At 52.1% G+C, this 19,047-nt stretch overlaps 1 protein-coding gene and 1 long non-coding RNA gene across 9 annotated transcripts in view; one reads left to right on the plus strand and one right to left on the minus strand.

Moving 5' to 3' along the window:
* The window catches only part of GNAS (GNAS complex locus), a 67,418-nt gene that overhangs the window by 35,089 nt on the left and 13,282 nt on the right, over positions 1-19,047 (plus strand). For 4 of the 6 annotated variants that reach the window (XM_077873749.1, XM_077873748.1, XM_077873750.1 and 1 more), the window contains exons 1-2: positions 13,042-13,191; positions 17,084-17,156. In XM_077873749.1, coding sequence (XP_077729875.1) covers positions 13,053-13,191; positions 17,084-17,156 — 212 coding nt within the window. In that variant the 5' untranslated portion in view covers positions 13,042-13,052. Of the gene's footprint in view, positions 1-13,041; positions 13,192-17,083; positions 17,157-19,047 lie in introns of those variants that run through there. The other 2 variants (XM_077873752.1, XM_077873747.1) reach the window with 1 other exon arrangement.
* LOC144298611 (uncharacterized) lies at positions 8,369-18,435 on the minus strand. 3 transcript variants are annotated; one of them, XR_013365559.1, is made up of 2 exons: positions 18,360-18,435; positions 8,369-9,168 (listed from the first exon to the last, which is right to left on the minus strand). It is a non-coding gene; the product is annotated as an uncharacterized LOC144298611 (long non-coding RNA). The 3 variants fall into 3 exon arrangements; XR_013365560.1 differs by lacking the exon at positions 18,360-18,435 and adding an exon at positions 9,398-9,943; XR_013365558.1 differs by lacking the exon at positions 18,360-18,435 and adding an exon at positions 9,278-9,943.

The raw sequence follows: 19,047 nt of genomic DNA on the forward strand, positions 1-19,047 counted from the left end.
AAAACAGACAAGATACAGAAGCTGGCAGAGTGGGAGACGGGGGGGGGGGGCGGTCAAGGCGAGCCCACTCGAGGATACTGTGCCTTTCCGATGTCAGAATAAAGACAGTGAGGATTTCATCCCCTCTTTGAGAGAAATAGGCACTTCGGAAAGGGGAAAATAGCTCGTTCTTTGAGAAACACGGTGAGGCGATCGGTTAATATCGGGCGGCGGTGGTCATCATGCTGCCTGGAGAAGTGGTCTCATTTTTCATGTCAGAATCAGAATTAATATTGGTTGAGATTAGATGGCTTCTTAATTTAGACCATTTACATTTTATTCAGTGCTGAAAAGGAGGGCCCGGGCCACTTTTCTGGCAGCAGCAACGCCAAGTAAATAGGAACAGTATAACCTTTAAAAAAAAAAATCCATTCTCTCTGCGGTGGCTTTGTTCTGGCAAATTTGGAGTCATTTAGCACGATCTGGAAACTCGGATTTTTCATTGCGAGAAAAATGTAATGCTGTCCACTCTCCTACGGCGTCTTCGCGCCCACAAATTTCCTGCTCTGGTGACCTTCTTGACTTGAGTTTTTTTGTCTTCTTCCCACCGAAGCTTCCAATCAATTTGGTCAAAAATGTAATCGTGAAAGAGCATCTGGTTGTTTTGTCTACAGCCAGCCAGTTTGCCCGAACACTTGAGAGGAACATCCGGCCACCTACCCTGACATCACCGCAACACAACCCCAATGCCGTAGATAAACTTATTTTTTGGAACCAGAGGGAACAGACCTAGGAGCCAGGCTGCGCTCCGAGGGCCGAGGAAGGGAGGGCACGAGTGTCTCGCTTTCTCTGCAGCGGCCATCGGAAGGCTGCGGAGGGGCGGCGGGGACCAAGTGGCAAGGCGGTCCCTACAGGCAGGCGCAGGGAGGCAGAACGATGCCAAGAGACAGCTTTACGACTTCGCTCTCGGCAACATCCTTATCAAGGTCGAGATTTGTCTGGTGTCTGCAGCCATCTTAGAATTTAGAGGAAGCTAAAACCTAAAGCCACCTGCCCCGGTCCCACCAGTCAACACTAAGGATGAGAGATGCAGCTTTTATAGAAAAAGAAAGGAAAAAAAAAAGTCCACGGTTCATTTTCTCAAAAAAGCTGGCCCCCGCATCCCCTTTATCGCAAAGTCATCACAACTAGAGCTAGATCATCTATCTTTTCTCTCTTTTTTTCTTTCTTTCTCGCGTGGATAGCCAGTTTCAACTCTGGGCTACATTTTGTCCTGATCTTTCAGTGCGGTGAGCAGCCAGGCAGGTGGAGGAGGAAGGGGCTGAGGAGAGGCAGGGAAGGGCACTGGCGCCCCCGGCGTACTCCAGCCTCCTACCCTTCATTCCTGTTTGCAGACAGCTCAGCCCAACGCAGCGCGTTGATATTACCCCCAGATGCTGTCTCTACCGGGTCTTACTTTCCCTCCGGGCCACAGGGAGTGCAGAGCCCAGATGTGCTCAGACCTCCAAACCCACCCAGCCTCGATCCTTTATTTTTATGTTACAGTTACAGAACCTGGAAAACGTCTTTGCAGCAGTTGACCACAATACCGAGAATTTCGGGAGAGAGAGGTCAAGAATTGATGACTTAGATTTATTAGTAGCCCCATTAGGCAGACCTCAGAATTCTAATAATGGGTCTCGGCCAGACAAATCAGTGTCACGTTCCTAAAAGGAAGAGAGTGACAGCTGGGTGATTTCACAGAATTGCCAGGTATTGGGAAGAAGGTTAAGCAAAGGTTCCATTATGATAAATCAGAACGATCTTTTTTTTTTTTTTTTTTTTTTTTTGTCTGTTTCCCTGGGGTTTGTGGGCCACTGGTCGCTTTTTAAAAATTTTTTGTTTGCAGAATGTGCTGTTGTGCTCTGCATGCTTTAGAAATGACATGTATACTTTTCTTCCCAAATCCCCCCTGCCTTTGGCATCCATTTTAGAAACTAGATGTTTGTCGCAGAATTCTCTCCTTCGCCTCGGGTCCTGCCTTCCTTCTCCTTTTTCCAGAGTTCCCCTCGCTGCTATCCATAGCTTCAGTCAATCTGTCAGATAGATAGCTATGCCAGGTTGAAGAAAACACCTTTATTTAACACATTTAAGAATGTGCAAGGGAAATGAAATATCAAGGTATTTTATATTGAAGATTCAAGCATTAAGTGTCCTTGGGGATCACACTAGTTAGTCAACAGTTTGGTTTTTTTTTCACATTTTGCATTCAGCCAACTCATGGCAGCTCATTGAAATGATATATTTAGAGTACTCCTTGACTTAATTAACAGAAAACCATCTAAGAAACTCACTTTTAAGGCACAGAGTGGTTTTAAATTATCCTGCTCTGGGGCGCCCCCCTGAGGCATGGGTTAATAACCTCATGGTAGGAATTTGAGGTCAGGGTTTCCTAGACTTGTGGGGATGCTTTCAATGGCGGTGAGTAAATGGAATATCCATTTTAACTTGAAGTTTAGGTGTCTTTGGGTTCCAACTAAGTTCTAGATCAACTTCCTTTCAAAGGTTCCTTCACAGCTATGCTTTTGGAAGCAGCTCTGGAGATCCAGTTATTAAAGAAATACTGGTACTCAGAAGGCAGAGATTAAGAATGAGAATCTTTTAAGAATAAGAAGCAGAGAAAACTAACATGGCTTTAAGTTGGTCAACATCTTAAGCCATCTTCATCTTAGCGAGAAGCAGTCTTACTGGAACCAGTCTCTAAAGTGGGAGACGTGGCAGCGTTTGGAGCTGGTCTTCTATCCATCAGCCATGTGGCGCCATCTTGCCAGAAGACAGGGGACCCGGGGCCTTTGTAGTCAGTGGGAAGGACCAAGGAAAGCCTGTCCAGGATCCATCTTGGCTTGACAAAACACAGCCCAGCCTTCTTCCTTCTCTCTCTAGACCAGGACACCCTGTGGGCATAATCCAGCTTGCCCCGGCCAGACTGACATTTTAGAGTTGCCCTCTTCCCAGTGTGCTGACATCACCCCAGAATTCCCAAGGTTTGGTCTAGAGCCTCACTTGGCTTCTTTCACTGCTTCCAAGTTCCCATGAAAATCAGCTGCCTTCATGGGTGACTGCTGCTTTCTCACCCCAGAGAGGACCACGGGACTCAGTGAAGCCATTGTCCTGTGGCACCCCCACTCCCAAGGTGTTCATGTCTTACATACGCAAAGGGCCAGTTTTCTACAGATCTTGTATCTTGGTGTTAGGTCACGGCAACCCTGTGATAAAAATAGGTATAATTAGTATGTTACAGATTAGACTCTGCGTTTCTAGCTTTGTGCCACTTCCTCTAATAATACCAATTTTGGTGACACATTTCCTAGAATCCCGGGCTCGCTTCAATTGCTAAAATCCTCCAAGAAGTGATTATAGGACAGACCTGTTTGCTTTAAAACCGGGAAGGGTTTGGTCCCAATCAGTTCTCTCCGCTCCCACCTTTGCGTTTCCCCCACCTTCCAGGGTCTGCCTGGATTTCTTCTTTTACCTTCAGGGAGCAGTGCTTCCATTGTGCCCCCCCCCCCCCACCGCAGCTCCCCCAGGCTGGCGTTTTTTGTTGACGGCTGAGCACACATGGTCTTCTGTGTCTGTGGCAAAAGGCACTTGCTTTCCTGGCCGGCTCCAGAGTCCCCACCAATTAATTGGGGGGAAAATTTGAGTGGGGCATTGCAACTCCAGCCAAGCTGGGCATACATCAAGTACACCTGTCACTAGAGCCCGTGTCCAAAATTCAGCCCTACGGGTCACAGCTGTGGCATTATTTCAGCATGAGCAACTCAGTATTTAATGTTCCTTAGAAAAATAAATCATTCCAAGCTGCTACTGCTCACCTATTAACCCTTAGAGGAGGATTTCAGAGAAGGAGGGGTGGTGTAATCCATAATTTGCCTGGCTCCCGGGGATAGCTCATCTTTTCCGGTGTTGTCTCTCCCGGGGCCGCTTCTTACCTAGTGGAGAGCTGGGGCAGCAGAAACCAAATCCTCTGCTCGGCTGCAGCCACCGCCTTGGAGGGGGGGAAAGTGAGGCTTGCATTTCATTGATGTCTTTACCTGCCTTAGAACAGGTACTGCTTTCTGCAGGTCTGCAGCTTTGGTCTCTTCCCTCTTCCCTGGGTTGCCACGTTAGCCTGCCATCATTGGCAAGTCATAATTTACAATGAAGTGCTAGGACGGGGCGGATGGGGTGAGATGGGGGGGAGCTCATCGTTAATCAGGTCTCCTCATTTTATGTAAATGGCCCCCAAAAGCAACACACATTTTTAATTTGTCCTCCCAATCGCTGGGCCCTTCTGTCACCTGGGTCTTAATAAATGAATTGGCCATCTGCAATTAATCCGCAAAGTGCAGCTCGTTTGAAAGCCGAGTTGTCTGCCTTCTGAAAGAAATTGGCTATATTTAGGTTTAAGGCAACCCTGCTTTGTGTTCTTTGTAAAGTCAGCGACATTCTTTCCATTTTTTCAGTGTAATTAGCACAAAAGGAGCCGTAATCTGAGAAGGTAGTAGAGACTAAGGCAACCGATGGGCAGGAATGTTCAGGAAAGCGGCAGAGGCCGCCTTCCCAGTGCTGGGCGGGCGTGCAGAGACCCCGAGACGCGGCGGCTGTGGCTAGGGCTGAGGTCTGGAGCTCATGGAAACATCTCCTTTTCATCTGATCCCCAGACTGGTTGCAACTGCTTGGTGCTTTGGCTGAGTGATTTTTCTCGTCCTAACTTCCAGAGGTCAGCAGAGACCTCAGGAAGCCAGAGTGCCAGCGGGGCTCTGCTGATGTCCATGGGCTCCTGACAGGCAGGCCGGCCACAGTTGTGCACCCTGCTGACCCCGTAACCTGAGGGAAGGGAGCCAGGGGGGACCAGCCTTGGGCCTCCCAGCAAACCCTGAATTACACCAAATGGTGGCTTAGTGGAGTTTGTGGGGTAGGGTGGGGGTGGGGGGACAGCCAGGAGGAGGCGGCTTTCCCCATCTGGGGGCCTTGCTGTTGGCGGCCGGATGGTTTGTTCCCCCCTCCAAACAAAAACCCAGGGAAATAGGTGGAGCCACACTATAATTACACATTTTTCTATTTCAGTCTAAACGTGTGTGGGCAAACACAAAAAGATGAAAAGGTAGATCCATGTCTAGATGAAGAAGGCATGTGACTAATTATGTCACATGAATTGCTTCATTCAGGGTTTACCAACAGCAGATGGAAATGGGACAAGGGGAGGGGGCTCCAGCCAGGAGGGCAGAGGACAGCCCAGCCTCGCCAGGATGTCAGTGATGGCAAATGGGGGGGCTAGTAACTAACTGCAGGGCCACTTGAAAATGATCACCTGCGTTTAGTTGGTAGGGAAATGAAGTAAAACCCAGGACGTAAAACTTGAAGCTAGAAATTGTTGCATTTGCGAATGTTATATACACAAAGCAGCATTTAGTGAAAGGAAATTTATTACCTGATTAATCCGGAGCGTTTAACTCTCTAAACTCTTAATTAAAGGGGGCTGAATTTGAAGAATTGAATGCGATAGGGAAAAAAACTAAAATCTTTAAAATCAGAGCAATTAGAGGGCCTCTTTAATCTGAGGAGGTCTGATTAGGACTTTAGCGCCCTATCGATCGCGCCAACTTGCTTTTTGTTTATATTTTTCCTGTTATGCTGTTCCTTGTTTAGTGAGATGTCGGATCAAAATGCCATTTAAATAAGACACCCTGTAAATGAAAATAGAAGTTAGCCGGCCCTGCCTCCACCACTCCCCATCCTGGATGAGTTTCCGTACTCAAGGCCAACTTAAAAGTTCTAAGCAACAGGTTTTGCCATTACCTTAGCCCTCATGAAAAGACTTTCCCCCAAGGGGAGTTAAAAATATTTTAAGTTGAGGAAAATTAATTTTCCTGCTCAAGGGCAGTAACACTCGTACAGCTTTTTTTTTTTTTCAAACCCAATTATGATCTCCAGTTAGTGGGTCCATGGATCTGTTATGTTTGATGTCATTGTGCCCCTAATCCAAAGGGTCTGTCCATCTAGAATCTTCAGTCAAGTTTAACATGTGTATCATATTATTTAGGTTTAAGCTTTAAAAGGAACAGAGTAAAGCACATAGTCTCTCTTGGATGGTTTCCCCCTTTTAAGGTTAGATGGTGGCTGGCTTTGTTAAAGGTTTACTCCCACCCACTCTGGGGCCTTTTGGGGGTTTGGTGAGAAAGGTAAGGAGGGCGCTCATGGCCCCAGACACAGGGCATCCGTGGAGACCAGAAAGCTCCCTTCATAAATGGGGCCCCCTCATCAGAGTCAAGAAAGATCAGTAAAGAGGCAAAAAGTCTCAGTCACCCTCATATTGTGCACCATCATTTTCAAGTAGATGCTTCAATGGCATCTCAAAGCACTGGCTCTTGAGCCAGTGCTCAAGAAATTGGGTCCAAACACATGGACCATTGTGCTCCCACATTCTGCTTGGATCAGCTGTGTTTTGAATTTGAAACAAATTGTTTTGAAATTAGTTGATGGCAATGAAATAGGGACTTTTCACATGGCATGTAGTTAATTCTTTGACTTCAGATCTTCTGAAATGAAGTTTTACTGACTTAAACATTGCGTTTAGTTTGGAATGCAAGTTTAGAAGTACTTTGTGATTGAAGTTACTAACTAGGGAATATGACAAGAAAAAGATGCCTTGGGTAATCACCAGGTTAGATTTTAAGAACTTTGTGGTCCTAAATAATAGGACCTCCTTACCAGGGATTTACTGGGTCTTAGTTCTTACTCTCATCATCTACATAGCACAGGTTTCAGGTCACGTTCATTTGCAACCACTTTAGTCCTTCTATCTAAATAAAGTACAGAATGTGCTTTAAAGACTGAAAACACTGTGGAAGCACTAAATACTATTAAAATCTTACAGCTGAGGTTTCCGTTTCAGTGGAAACCTATTTATTGTTTCCGAGGCTGTTAAAATCTTACTATATTTTCTCTGGGCTCTTTCCATGACCCCAACAGATGAAAAGCCAGTAAGAACACCCTTGTCCAAAAACTGAATTACATCATTAAGTGTAACAATATTTTCAAGATTCCAAGCTATAGCGAGTCTATTGCTTCTAAAAGCAGACTAGGCCTTCTTACCCAGGCAGGAAGATGCAAAAGAGCCAAGGAACACATCCATCCCTAAATACGAAGCTCGCAAGACCACAAAATTCAAACCGAGACATGTGAATTCATTGTCATAAAACGTCGTGTTGGGAAGATCTCTTGCTAGGCCATCCCTCTGGGTCGTGTGCGGCTCTGCTTAATCCAAGGCGTATCATGAGGGGACCTAATGTTTTAGGTTAAGGGTGTGCTATCCCAAGTTGCTGGCTTTGGCCAGGAAGCAGGTCACCTGAGCCAGGGACCTGTGCCCTCCCTAGACATTTTATCCTCAGGACATTCCGGCCCTTTGCCCCTTTCTGGAGCCTTTAATTTTCCACAACTTCCATCTCCCCCAGAGCCAAATGAGAGGCCCCTTCCATTAAAAAAAACTCTAGCTGAACTGTTCCAAGAATTATGCTAATGGATTGCTGTACTTTCAAAGCGTAAGCCAGGTACTTAAAATGGCAGCGACCTATTAGAATAAATTACTAATTCATATGAAAAGGTCACGCATGGTGGCCTCCAAATGTGAAAACCTTTTTTAAAAAAAATTAAAGCTTTTAAGGCCTGGGTAGGTCAAATGCTAGGCCGAAAACTCTAGACGGTGTCGGCTCACCACGCCAATTAAGTAAAATCTCGTCTTTCAGTTTGTGTCGGGTGAAAACAGAAAGCCGAACAGACCACAAACGAGCTTGTGTTCCAGGGTGCTCGGTGTCATTTGCTTACCTGTAAACCCTTGATTCCACCTGCTGTCATTTATTTACAAAGTAAATGCTTTATTTGTCCATCAGTGGTCATAATGACATATAGGTGAAACCTACACTAAGACAAAACAAAGACCTCTGGAGGATGGCCTGCTGGGTTAGAGGCTGAAATGAATGAAGTCTGACCTTGCTCGATACATTTCCGGGACAATGGTCCCAATTGTACCTTGCCTGGAATATGTTTCTGAGTGTGACATGGGACAGGTTCGTCCCTTTGAAAGTTTAGGTGTGACGTTTATCTAGAAGGGGGGGAGGAGGGTAACCCACCTCAAGGCTTTCCAAATAAGGAGACTGGGCATTAGGTTCACTGTAGTAAGGTGTAGCTACTGGCATAAGTATCATTGGTTACTATTTACCTTGTTCCTCTTAAATACAGTATATTTGTGTTTTGCCACATTAGGAGCAGGAAGGAAGATGCCTTTGTACAAATGGAGCGTAACAAATTTCTGGCCTGTTCCTCCTCCTTATAAATCTTTGCCAATTTTTAAAAATCCACAGTCAGTTAATCAAATTCAACCAAGAAGTTTTTATTCAATATAGGAAGATAGAAAACGTGGGCCCTGTCTTCAACTAGTGTCTAATCTAGTCGGTGAATGACTGTGAGTCACGATCTCTCGGAAGAGCCACAGAATAGTTGCTCCGAAGGCCTTGCTGTGGAGGTGGCTTTCAGGCCCCTTTGGGTCCACGGGTTCACTATTTTTACCCGCTCTGGTTTAGGTAAAGAAAAAAAAAAAGTCAACCTGGAACAGCAGTTCTTTTGAGCTCTTTTCAAAAGAAGGTATATTTTTGTGTGGAAGAGAGGCCAGATGTGTGTGATAGAGACCTGGTGAAGTTTGCGCGTGAGGAGGGGAAGGCAAGCACAGCAACCGGTGGCGGGCAGAGAGCTTCGGAGGCCTTCGGCGGCCTTGCCGCTGAGGGTTATGAGGGTCTGGCCTGCGGCTTCTGCTTCCTGTGCTTAACTCCAAGTGTTCTTTTAGTGACTTTGAATTGCCCTGTTGTCTCCCGGATCCATAAAAAAGAGGCCTTGTAGAACAGGGATGGAGGTGTACCTGATGGGGCCAAGAAAAATAATAGGTGACATCTTCATCTGTCACAGCTTCTCTTACTTTTGGGAAAGGGGATTTCAGTAGTGCCGTTGAACAGTTACTAGTGTCTTTCGGTTTCCAAAGAAAACTTAGGAACTGTTGGCGACAGTTGGCTCCAGGCGTCCGGTGGGATCAGTCACCCCTGGCCCCTAGCTCTGTTAGGTGTGTTTCCATTTACAGGTGGGCTTCCTTCCTCACTTTAACCGGAGGCTCCGGGAAGTCTGTTAAGTCAACGAAGGTCAAGGGTGGGAGAGAGTTCACGACCACCTAGTCTAGGTGGTGGTACCCGCCCACCCACCAAAGGCAGTCGCGGTGTCTTAGCCTGCTCACCTGTGCTCACCTGCGCACAAGGTGAGCCGCATGCACCACCTTTATTGAATGAATGAATGAATGAATGAATGAACGAACGAACGAGCTGCACCCAAGCAGACACGGGTGCAAGTGACTCACGCGGGGGGTCCGCGGGGAGGAGAGCAGCGTCGGTGTTGCAGAACTTCAGTGTCGCTGCTCCGCACCCCGCGTCCTGTGCGTGTGCCTGGCGCCGGGACACACTTTTATAAAGTTTTTAAACGACGCTCAAACTAATTCATGTTCCGTAAACTACTTCTCCCCTCTGTTGCAGAGCTCCCCAGCCGGGCCGCGGAGAAGCAGGCGTCCCGTCCGGCCCGGGAAGCCGCCGCGGGCCCCGAGGGTGCAGCCGGGAGCCCGCCGCCCGGAGCCCGCCGCCTGCACCCTGCGCCCAGCGCCCAGCGCCCTGCGCCCTGCGCCCTGCACCCTGCACCGCGGCGCACCGCCCGCCGCCGGCCTCTGCAGCAGCGCTCGCTCGCACGGCGCCTCCCGCCAGGACAGCTGAGCACCCTCCGCGGGCGTCGCGATTAATTAGTGTCTCCGACACCCAGCTCCGCGGGCGGGCGCGCGCCGCCGGGGAAGGGGAGGGGTGGGCGGCGGTCCCCGCGTGCGCCGGCCGGAGCTGGAGGTAAGGAGGCGCGCGGCAGGGGCGAGCGCCGCCGTCGCACACTTTGCACGCCGCCCAGGGCTACACCACTCACCGAAAATTGGGAGGCAGGTCCGGGAGGCGGGGTCCGGCGCCCACCGCCTTGGGCGCCCCCGCGCCCCGCGCCGCCGCGCCCCCCGCGCCCCCTGCCCACGCCCACGCCCCTCACGCACCGGCCCGCACCCCCGGCGCGCGCGGCGGCCCGTGTGGGCGCGTCCTCGGCGGGCCGATTTTTCGGCTTCCCCTTCGGTTTATAGGGGCCGCCGCTGTGGGTCCGTCCTCTGAAGAGGCTGGGGCGTCATCGGGCTGCTTAGGAGCGCCGTCTCCGGCGGGGACACTCAGTCGCGTCGGCACCGCGGAGCGGGCTGCGTCAGGTGGCTGGCCCGGCGGCGCTCGCTGGCTCCCCGGCTCCCGGCTCTCCGGCTCGGGGCTGCGGCGCCGGCTGGAGCGAACCCCTGTCCCGGCGCGGGGCGGCGGCGGGCGGCCGGCAGGCAGGCAGGCAGGCACTGCTTGCGTGTGAGTGCACCTCACTCACATGTAAGTCCGGGTGCACCGTGGCCTCCCGAGGAAGTGCGAGTCGCCCGGCGCGGGGCAAGAGCCGCCGGGGCCGGGACAGGGCAGGGGCGCCCCGGCGCTGCCGCCCTGCCCCGAGCCCGCCGGGCACCCCCCCAATTCTCTCTTTTCTCTTTTCTCCTCCTCTCCATTGGCGTGCCCAAGAGCCAAACCGAGGAGCGCCTGAGGGTAACAGCAAACTCGTGCCATCGCGCCTCTGCACTTTTCTTTTTTGAGTTGTTTGACATTTCTCGGTGCTTTTTGGTTTCTCGCTGTTGTTGGGTGCTTTTTGGTTTGTTCTCACCCCTTTTTTTCCGTTTGCTCATCCTTTTTGGCGCTAACTCTTAGGCAAGCCAGCCCAGCAGCCCGACGCCCCGGCCGGCCGGGCGGGCAGGCGGGCAGGCGGGCGGGCGAGCGAGCCAGCGGCGCGCGCTCCGGGGTCCCCCGCTCCGGGGTCCCCCGCTCCGGGCAGCGCGGCGGGGATCGCGGCCGACGCCCCCACCCCCGCCCCCTCCCCGACACGGGGCGCACGGGGTCCGGCCAGGCCGAGGCCGGGGGCAAGCAGGGCGCCCGGGCCAGGCGAGAGCCGGGCACCCCGAAGGGGCCGAGCCACCATGCTGAAGATGGCCATGAAGATCAAAGCCCGAGCGGCGGCGGAGAGCGAGAAGAAGACGGCGGCGGCTGCGGCCGAGGTGGCTGCCGAAGCTGCGGCGGCGGCTGCGGCGCTGGCCGGGCCGAGAGAGCCGCTCGCCCCGCGCAGGAGCGGGGACGCCGAGGGGACCCCGACGACGGCGCGGGGCGCGCCCCCCGAGAAGTTCCTGACCGACAAGGAGCGCAGGAAGGTGGAGAAGAAGCTGCAGGAGCAGAGGAGGAGAGAGGAGAAGAAGAAGGAGAAGGAGAGGAAGAAGTTGGAGAAGATGCAGAAGAAGAAGAAGAAGAAGGCGGCGGCGCCCGAAGCCCCGGAGGAGGCCCGAGGCCCGGAGGCCGCCGCCGCTGCCGCCGCCGCCGCCACCGCCGACGAGGGCGCCGCGGAGGGCGCCGGCGGGGGCGGCGAGGGCGCCGGCGGCGGGGGCGCGAGTAGGGCCTGGGCCGCGTGGGACACGGACTCGGGCGACGAGGACGACGCCTACTACTCGGCGCCGCGCGTGGGGGGCGTCGTGTGGCGGCCCGGGCCGCTGAAGGCCGGCGCGCTGAGCGCCCACCTGCCGCTCGTGGTCTTCCTGGTCTTCTCGGTGCGCAGCCCCTCGTGGGTGCTCAACTTCCTGCTGCAGAAGCGCACGGAGCAGGGCCGCGGCTGCGGCTTCGTGTTCGGGGCGACCTGCTGCTTCCGAGTGTTCCTGGGCTGCGCCTTCTTCTCCTACTTGGGCGGCCGCGCCAGGCGCAGAGGCCGCGGGCGCTCGGGGGCCGGCGGCGCCTTCGGCTCGGGCCACGGCGCCCGGCGCCGGGGGCGCGACGAGCGGCTCATCTAGTCCGCCCCCCGCCCCCCGCCCCCCGCCACCGCCACCAGACACCACCATCGCTGTGTAGTGTGGATTTTTATTGAGTATTTGTGTGTGTGTTTGGACACATTTTCCTTTTCGGTTGCTCTGTCCTTTGGTTCGTGCTCGCCTCGCTTTTTCCACACTCTCCCTGCTCTCTGGCTCTCTCCGTGTCTCTCTCTCTCTCTCTCTCTCTCTCTCTCTTTTCGAAAATTTTCCGAAGTCCGGGCTCGGGCTCGCGCTCCCTCCCCTTCCGCCCACCCCGGCCCCTCGGCGGCGCCCGCGGGAGGGGCGGGGAGGGGGGGTGGGGGCGCTCGGCCTCGGGGGCCGCAGGGCTACGCGGCCCGGGGGGTGGAGCGTTGGCGTCGTGCGAGGGGTCGTCACCGGCTCGGGGCCGCCCCCTCTCCCCCCGCGGCCCGGCCCGAGCGGGGCCGGAGCCCGGGGGGCGAGGGGGCGGCTCCCCGGGCCGTCCCGGGCCGGGCGCGGGCGCGGGCGCGGGCGGAGGGACCCCCCTTCCCGGGCAGCCGGGGGGCGCCTCCCTCCGCCAGCTCGCGCCCTCCCCGCCGCCGCGGCCGCCGCCGCCGCCGCCGCCGCTCCTCATCCCTCCTCCTCCTCCTCCTCCTCCTCCTCCTTCCACCCCCCTCGCCGCCGCCGCCTCCTCCTCCTCCCCCCGCCTCCCCCCGCCCGCTGCAAAGCTTTGGGTCGGGGCGGCGACGGGCCCGGGCCGAGGCAATAAGAGCGGCGGCGGCGGCAGCGGCGGCAGCAGCTCCCGCAGCTCCTGCTCTGGTCCGCCTCGGCCCGGCGGCGGCCATCAGCCCCCCTCGGCCTCGGCTCGAGGGGCGGGGAGCTTCGCGCTCCCCTCGGTCCGACCGCCAACCTCCCTTCCCCGCGCGCCCCGCGGCCCGCAGTCCGCCCCGCGCGCTCCTCCCCGAGGAGCCGAGCCCGCGCCCGGCCCGCCCGCCCGGCGCTGCCCCGGCCCTCCCGGCCCTCCCGGCCCTCCCGGCCCGCGTGAGGCCGCCCGCGCCCGGCCCCGCCGCCGCCGCCGCAGCCCGGCCGCGCCCCGCGCCCCGCCGCCGCCGCCATGGGCTGCCTCGGAAACAGTAAGACCGAGGACCAGCGCAACGAGGAGAAGGCGCAGCGCGAGGCCAACAAAAAGATCGAGAAGCAGCTGCAGAAGGACAAGCAGGTCTACCGGGCCACGCACCGCCTGCTGCTGCTGGGTAAGGGCGGGGCGGGGGGCGCCGGCCCCGGCCCGGCCCGGCCCGGGGGCCCCTCGGGGCGCCCCGCAGGCCGCGCGCGCCGAGCCCGCCCCCCGCCCCGGGCGCGCGCTCCCGAGCCCGCCGCCCGCTCGCGGGCCGTCCCCGGGGGGGCGAGGCCGGAAGGGGGACCCCGGGGCGCGGATTCGGCCGGGCGGGGGCTCAAAACGGGGCAGGGGGCCGCGGCGGCGCGGGCGCGGGGCCCCCCCCCCGGCCCGCCCGTTCTGTCCGTCCGTCCGTCCGTCTCGCGCTCTCTCGCCTCCCCCTCGCTCTCTTTTCCTCTCTCTGTTTTCCGCGAGGCCTACACGACGCCAGGGGTTTGGGTGCATGTTGGGGAGGGGGAGGGGGAGCCCCGCCGGGCTCGGGAGACTGCGACAAAAAAAAAAAAGAAAAAAGAGGGTTTCGGGGACAGGAAATGGGGTGGCGGGCAGGGGGAGGGGGACCCGCCTCCGTGGGATGTGTGATTTGTTGGGAGAGGGAGAAGAAAGGGGCCGGAGAGGAGGGGGTGACGCGGGGCGGGGGGGACCTCGCCAAGGGGAGGCTTCGGCGGGGGAAGTGGCCGAGGAGCGGGGGGGGGGCGGGTGACATCAGCCCCTCGGAAGGGATCGCAGCGGTAAAGGTGGTGCAGTGGGGGGGAGGGGGCGCGGGCGAGTCGTGGCGCCGGAGCGGGGGGGCGGGGGGCGGGAGCGCGGCCGCCGCTGGGCGCGACTCGGTGCGTTTCGGGCCGGACACGCCGTGTGCGCGGAGCAGACGTGTCCCGGGCCGGGTCGGGCCGTGGAAGGAAGACCAGGAGAATCCAATAAAATTAAGACCCCAAAAAAGAAAAAAATTAAAAAAAAAATTAAAAAAAAAAAAAAGGAAAATGGAGTTAGTACGCTAAGTGCCCAGTGAAGCCAAATGACACGTCATTTTTACAGTATGACCTTTTTATCCTCTTCCAGACATGCAGGCTTTTTGAAAAGCAAAGAGAATTTAATTGTAGCCCCTCCACCACCACCACCAGCACCAAACCATTAACACACACACACACACACACACGCGCGCGCGCGCACACACACACACACACACACACACACATTTTCCTGTTAGTCGGCCACATTGAGAGTGCTTTGTGAAAGAAGGAAAAAAAAAAAAAGACATTCACAAATCAGAACTGGAAAATGACATTTGTCTGTAAATGGCTTCTTGGTCTGGAAATGGCGTGGTTTTTTTTTTTTTTTTTTTTTTTGGTCCTTTTCAAGGTGGGAGGGGGCATTGAGAGCGCTTTCAGGAGAAGACTTCTTTTCCAGGTGGAAGGAGATGAAAAGACGTTAATTAGTTGTTTGTCAAGTGACATTTGGTTGTTTGGTTTTGGGTTTTCTCTTGATTGCGGTTTTTCTTTGGCCAGAAAAAAAAAAAAAAGGCGGGGAGGGGGGGCGTGTTAACTATAAGGAGATGGCCTTTCCTCCTTTTTCCTTAAGGGAGGGGGGGATGGGACAAAATAAAACAGAAGCATAAAAGAAATTGTTGAAATGACCAGAAGAATTACACAAGCATTAATTAGTATGGAAGTTTTCCACTTCCTTAGTAATTTGGCTATCTGAGTTAATTTGTGAATTTGCTAGGTTGAAGCCTAGTTCATGGTCACATTTCAACAAAACAGCTTGAGTATAAAGAATAAAAATGTAAAAAGGTTGATTTTTCTTTGTTGGTGGTGTTTGGTTTGCTTTTTTTTGGATGGGTCACCCCTTTGTTCTCCTGGGTCCAGATTTCTATAAAGCTGAAAATTAAGTGGTAATAAGTCTGGTGTTTATGCATTTGCCATTTCAAAAATTAAATGATAACCTGTGTTGAAGTCTTGCCTAAAACTGCTAAAGGTAGAATTATGCTATGTGAATATTAATGTGTATATAACTTGATTTCAAAGTAGAAGCCTGGAAAAGTCTAGAATCTTTCCTAGGAATGCCATCCTTCTACCTGAATACTAATTTGAAACAAATGTGATACTAAAGGTGCCTTAGATTTCTGACACCTTTGCTCAGAGATCACAAAGTCTCCACTTAATTTGAGACTGTTACTCTGAAACACACCTTGCATCCCTGTGGGCTAATTTTCCCCAGGTGTCCTAGCTTTTATGGCTACATTTTATCATGATTTATTGATAGCCCCTGGCATAAGGGTCTGCAGCCCAACTCAGTGCCACACATTTTGCATTTTTAAATGGTAGTTCTCACCAAATAATGCCCCCCTCCAGGAAACCTTAATGATACCCCAGATCCTCTTTGTAAATGCATCTTATTAATCACATGAAATTGAGTAAATTACAGCGCCACTAAAGCCCCTGCAGTAATTTTTCAGCCCAATCCTCTAATTTCATAAATATGGAAACTGAGGCACAGACCTGTTTGTGTCTGTGAGAGAGAGGTGTTACACACGTTAACACTTCTGACAAAAGAATTTGCAGATCCTGATTAATGTCCTGTATTCTCTGCATTATTAGAGAATAATATTTTGACTTATTAGAGTTGGTCTCATTAAGATACAGTGTTTGCTTTGAAATCAATGTTTCTGTGGAAACTAATTTTAACTTTTACAGATATTGATTACAGCCTTATGAAAAGGCAAGAGAAGGAGGAATGCTTTGCTCTCTGGGCAGTAAAACAAAAGCAATTAATAAAATGAAAAGCGAAAAAAAAAAAAGAAAAAGGGTAAAAAAAAATTAAAAATTTAAAAAACCCAAACAGGATTGTGTGGGAGGAGGGCAAAAAATTTTTCACACAAAGAGTATCTGTTGAAGAGAGTGTACATTTGCAAAAAAAGAAAATGAAAAAATAGCAATCCTCCTTCTAGCTGGGTGGAAATGTGCCTTTTTTTCCCCCCCATAAAATATATGTTTACAAATGAAAGGTGACTTAAAATGGAGGCATGTGCTCCTTCTGACTTCCAGAGAAGGGCTTGGGGGTTCTGAAAATTCAGTAGCTCCCAGGAATATTTTTCCTCATTAAGTCGTGTCCTTTTAAGACTTTCTACAGTTGTTGCTGTATGTGAATATGGTTGTTCTCAAGCACTACGTTTGATATTAAAAATGTATTTTTCGAGAAAGATGACATACAATTGATGGGCTTCCACTCCCCCCCCCCCCAGCACCCCAGCTACCCCCCCCCCCAGCCCCTGCAACATGGTGGTGCTTGTATCCAGAGAGAATTTATCTTTAGGATGATACCTTTGGCGGGGAGGGAGGGAGGATCCTCGTAACCTTGAGGGTTGGGGTTGATTTTTTGAGTAGCCCAAGGCTAGAGAAAGCTGCCCGCAAAGAAGCTGCATTGTGAGAATTTGCGGGAGGGAAATGCTGCGTCAGTGCAAAGCTGAAGGAGACTGCGGTGTCTGGGCATTGTTTGTGAATCCTGGGTGCTTTAACCATGAAACCTCCAACAAACAGTGAATTCTGTGGCTGCCTACATTGATGTGTGCGTTTCACCAAGTGAATGCTCCTATTTCAAGAATTCAGTTTCAGTTTTAACTTCAATTTTCTCTCCCCCCCCCCCCATATGACAAAATTGCGTCATTCCTTCCCTTTGCCCCTTGGCTTCCCCACCCCACAAATTTTAAAGCAACCCAAAGAGGGGGGGGGGACAGAAAAATCCTGAAAACAACAATCCCTTTTGAATTCTCATTAACGGTGATGGTGAATACTGCAGGTAGACAGAGTTGTACATGTGTTTCATTTTTCTCTGCGTCGAAATGTCAAGGAAAATTGCAAGTCTTGTTATTTTGTTTTTCTGCGTGCTGCTCCTATGGAAAAGACGGCAGTCCTCTTCCCTGCCCAAAGTGTGTAAAATGCCTCCTTCATAACCTGAGACTTACTTTCATTTTCTAGGTGCCGGAGAATCTGGTAAAAGCACCATTGTGAAGCAGATGAGGATCCTGCATGTTAATGGGTTTAATGGAGAGTAAGTGTCAACTCTGTGCAAGGGCACAGCAGGATTAACACGTTTGATACTAACCTTTAGGAAGTTTAGGTAGATTTTGGGGGCTGGGTAGCCAATTTTCACTTAATTTTTTCAGCCTACATGTTAGAAAATCCAGGGAAGAGCTCTTTGGGGATTTCCCCTCCCCCCTCCCTCCTTTTAATCTTTGGTGCAGCAATAAATAATAACAGTAATAATAAAGCACCAGGGTTCTTAGGAAAACACCCCCACCCCCACACCCCACCCCAGGAAAACAGCACCTGGCTGGCCCTGTGACAGGTCTGCCGCAGACCTGCCCACAGATTTTGGTGCAGTGGGTCCTCAACATGGCTGACACCTGCCGAGGCCACCCCCTTTGCGGGCACCCTGGCCACTGCAGAGAAGCCCCCCCCACCCCCACCCCCGCATCCCAGTAGATGTCAGCGCAATGCACCAATGCAGGATGTTTTAAGCTATTAGAGAAAAACACTGTTTCAATAATGTCCTCATCTAAAACAAAGTTAGAAGAGGCAAGTAGTCCCTGTTAATTGTTCCCCCACCAGCCCCCTTTGGAATTAATATTATAGGCAAATCATTGTTTCCCTTTCTTTAAAAAAAAAAAAAATCAATAGTCTTGCCTAAAGAAAGAAAAAGGAGACATGTAAGTGATGGAGATTGGGAGTTAGGTACTTCCGGCCGGCCGGGTCAAGGGGCATTTTTGCCTTTGAAAAGTCCTTGCAGGCATCGTGGTATAGGGACAGGGTGACAATACCGCATTGAGAACAAAGATTAAGAGTGAGGGACCTAAGAGAAATGTAGGGTCCTGTTTGCCATGAAGAATGCAAACAGAGGGGAGCTTTCAATATCATCAGGGCACTGCTTTTCTTTCCAGACCCCAAATGGACACCCCCTCCTCCCCCCTGGGGAAACAGAAGACACTAAATCTCTGGTCCTCTGCTTTCACTGGGGTGACAGCCATTCACTGCACTAGACTGCAAACACCTGAAGGCACTAGTTTGGAATTACTAGCTGGTTAGCAGTCCTAATCCCTTCCCTAAACCTGGGTTCAGTTTAAAACTTGTGTCTCCGTTGCATCCCCTTTGGTTTCGAAAGGGGACATTGAGTCAAGGCTGCATAGTTTGTTATGCACCAAAGGTACCCCCTCTGCCCACCCCCCCCCCCCCAAATAAAATGCCATTTACATACTTTACGTACGGATGCCTTCTACGCACCAGGCACTGAGGACACAATGATGGATTTTATTACCTTTCAGAGGTAAAAGGACTGCACTTAAAGGCAGCCCTTAATGGAACATTCTAGAATTTTCTTAGGTCAGCTAATCCGGGCTGAGGATGATGTCACACATACAACTGGGTGTTTTAGTTTAGGATGATTTCTATGCTTTAAGCATGGATTCGCTAGGATGGGCTACTTTACCAATTTTAGGAGTGACCCAATGTGTTATCAATATGCACATACAGGTCACTAATAGAGTGGCTCACTCTCACTTGTCACAAAGCAAATTCTGAGATTCTTAATTCCTGACACACCCTTCAATAAAGCCCTATTCCCAGAGATTGCCAGCAGTTGATAAACAAAACTGACTTTTAGTTATGTGAATTTGTAATTTAAAGATAAATCTTGTATAATTATTCCCGCCCCTCGCAACTTGCCGGGGAGTGCTTCTTCACGAGGCTAGTTAAGCAAAAATAATTTGACCATGTACCCTCTGGATAAATATTTTGATTAAAACTGGACATGGCTAGCATTTTTAAAAGGACGCAGCCGCCGCTGTTTACCTTCTTGAGTCCAGCAGAAGGTAGGACATCCTTGCTATAACTTAAGGCTTCCTCACTCTCCAGGCTGCCCTACAGTTTTTTAATTTTTAGAGAAA

Source organism: Canis aureus, chromosome 26 (assembly GCF_053574225.1).
Source record: "Canis aureus isolate CA01 chromosome 26, VMU_Caureus_v.1.0, whole genome shotgun sequence".
NCBI classification, from domain to species: Eukaryota; Metazoa; Chordata; class Mammalia; order Carnivora; family Canidae; genus Canis; species Canis aureus.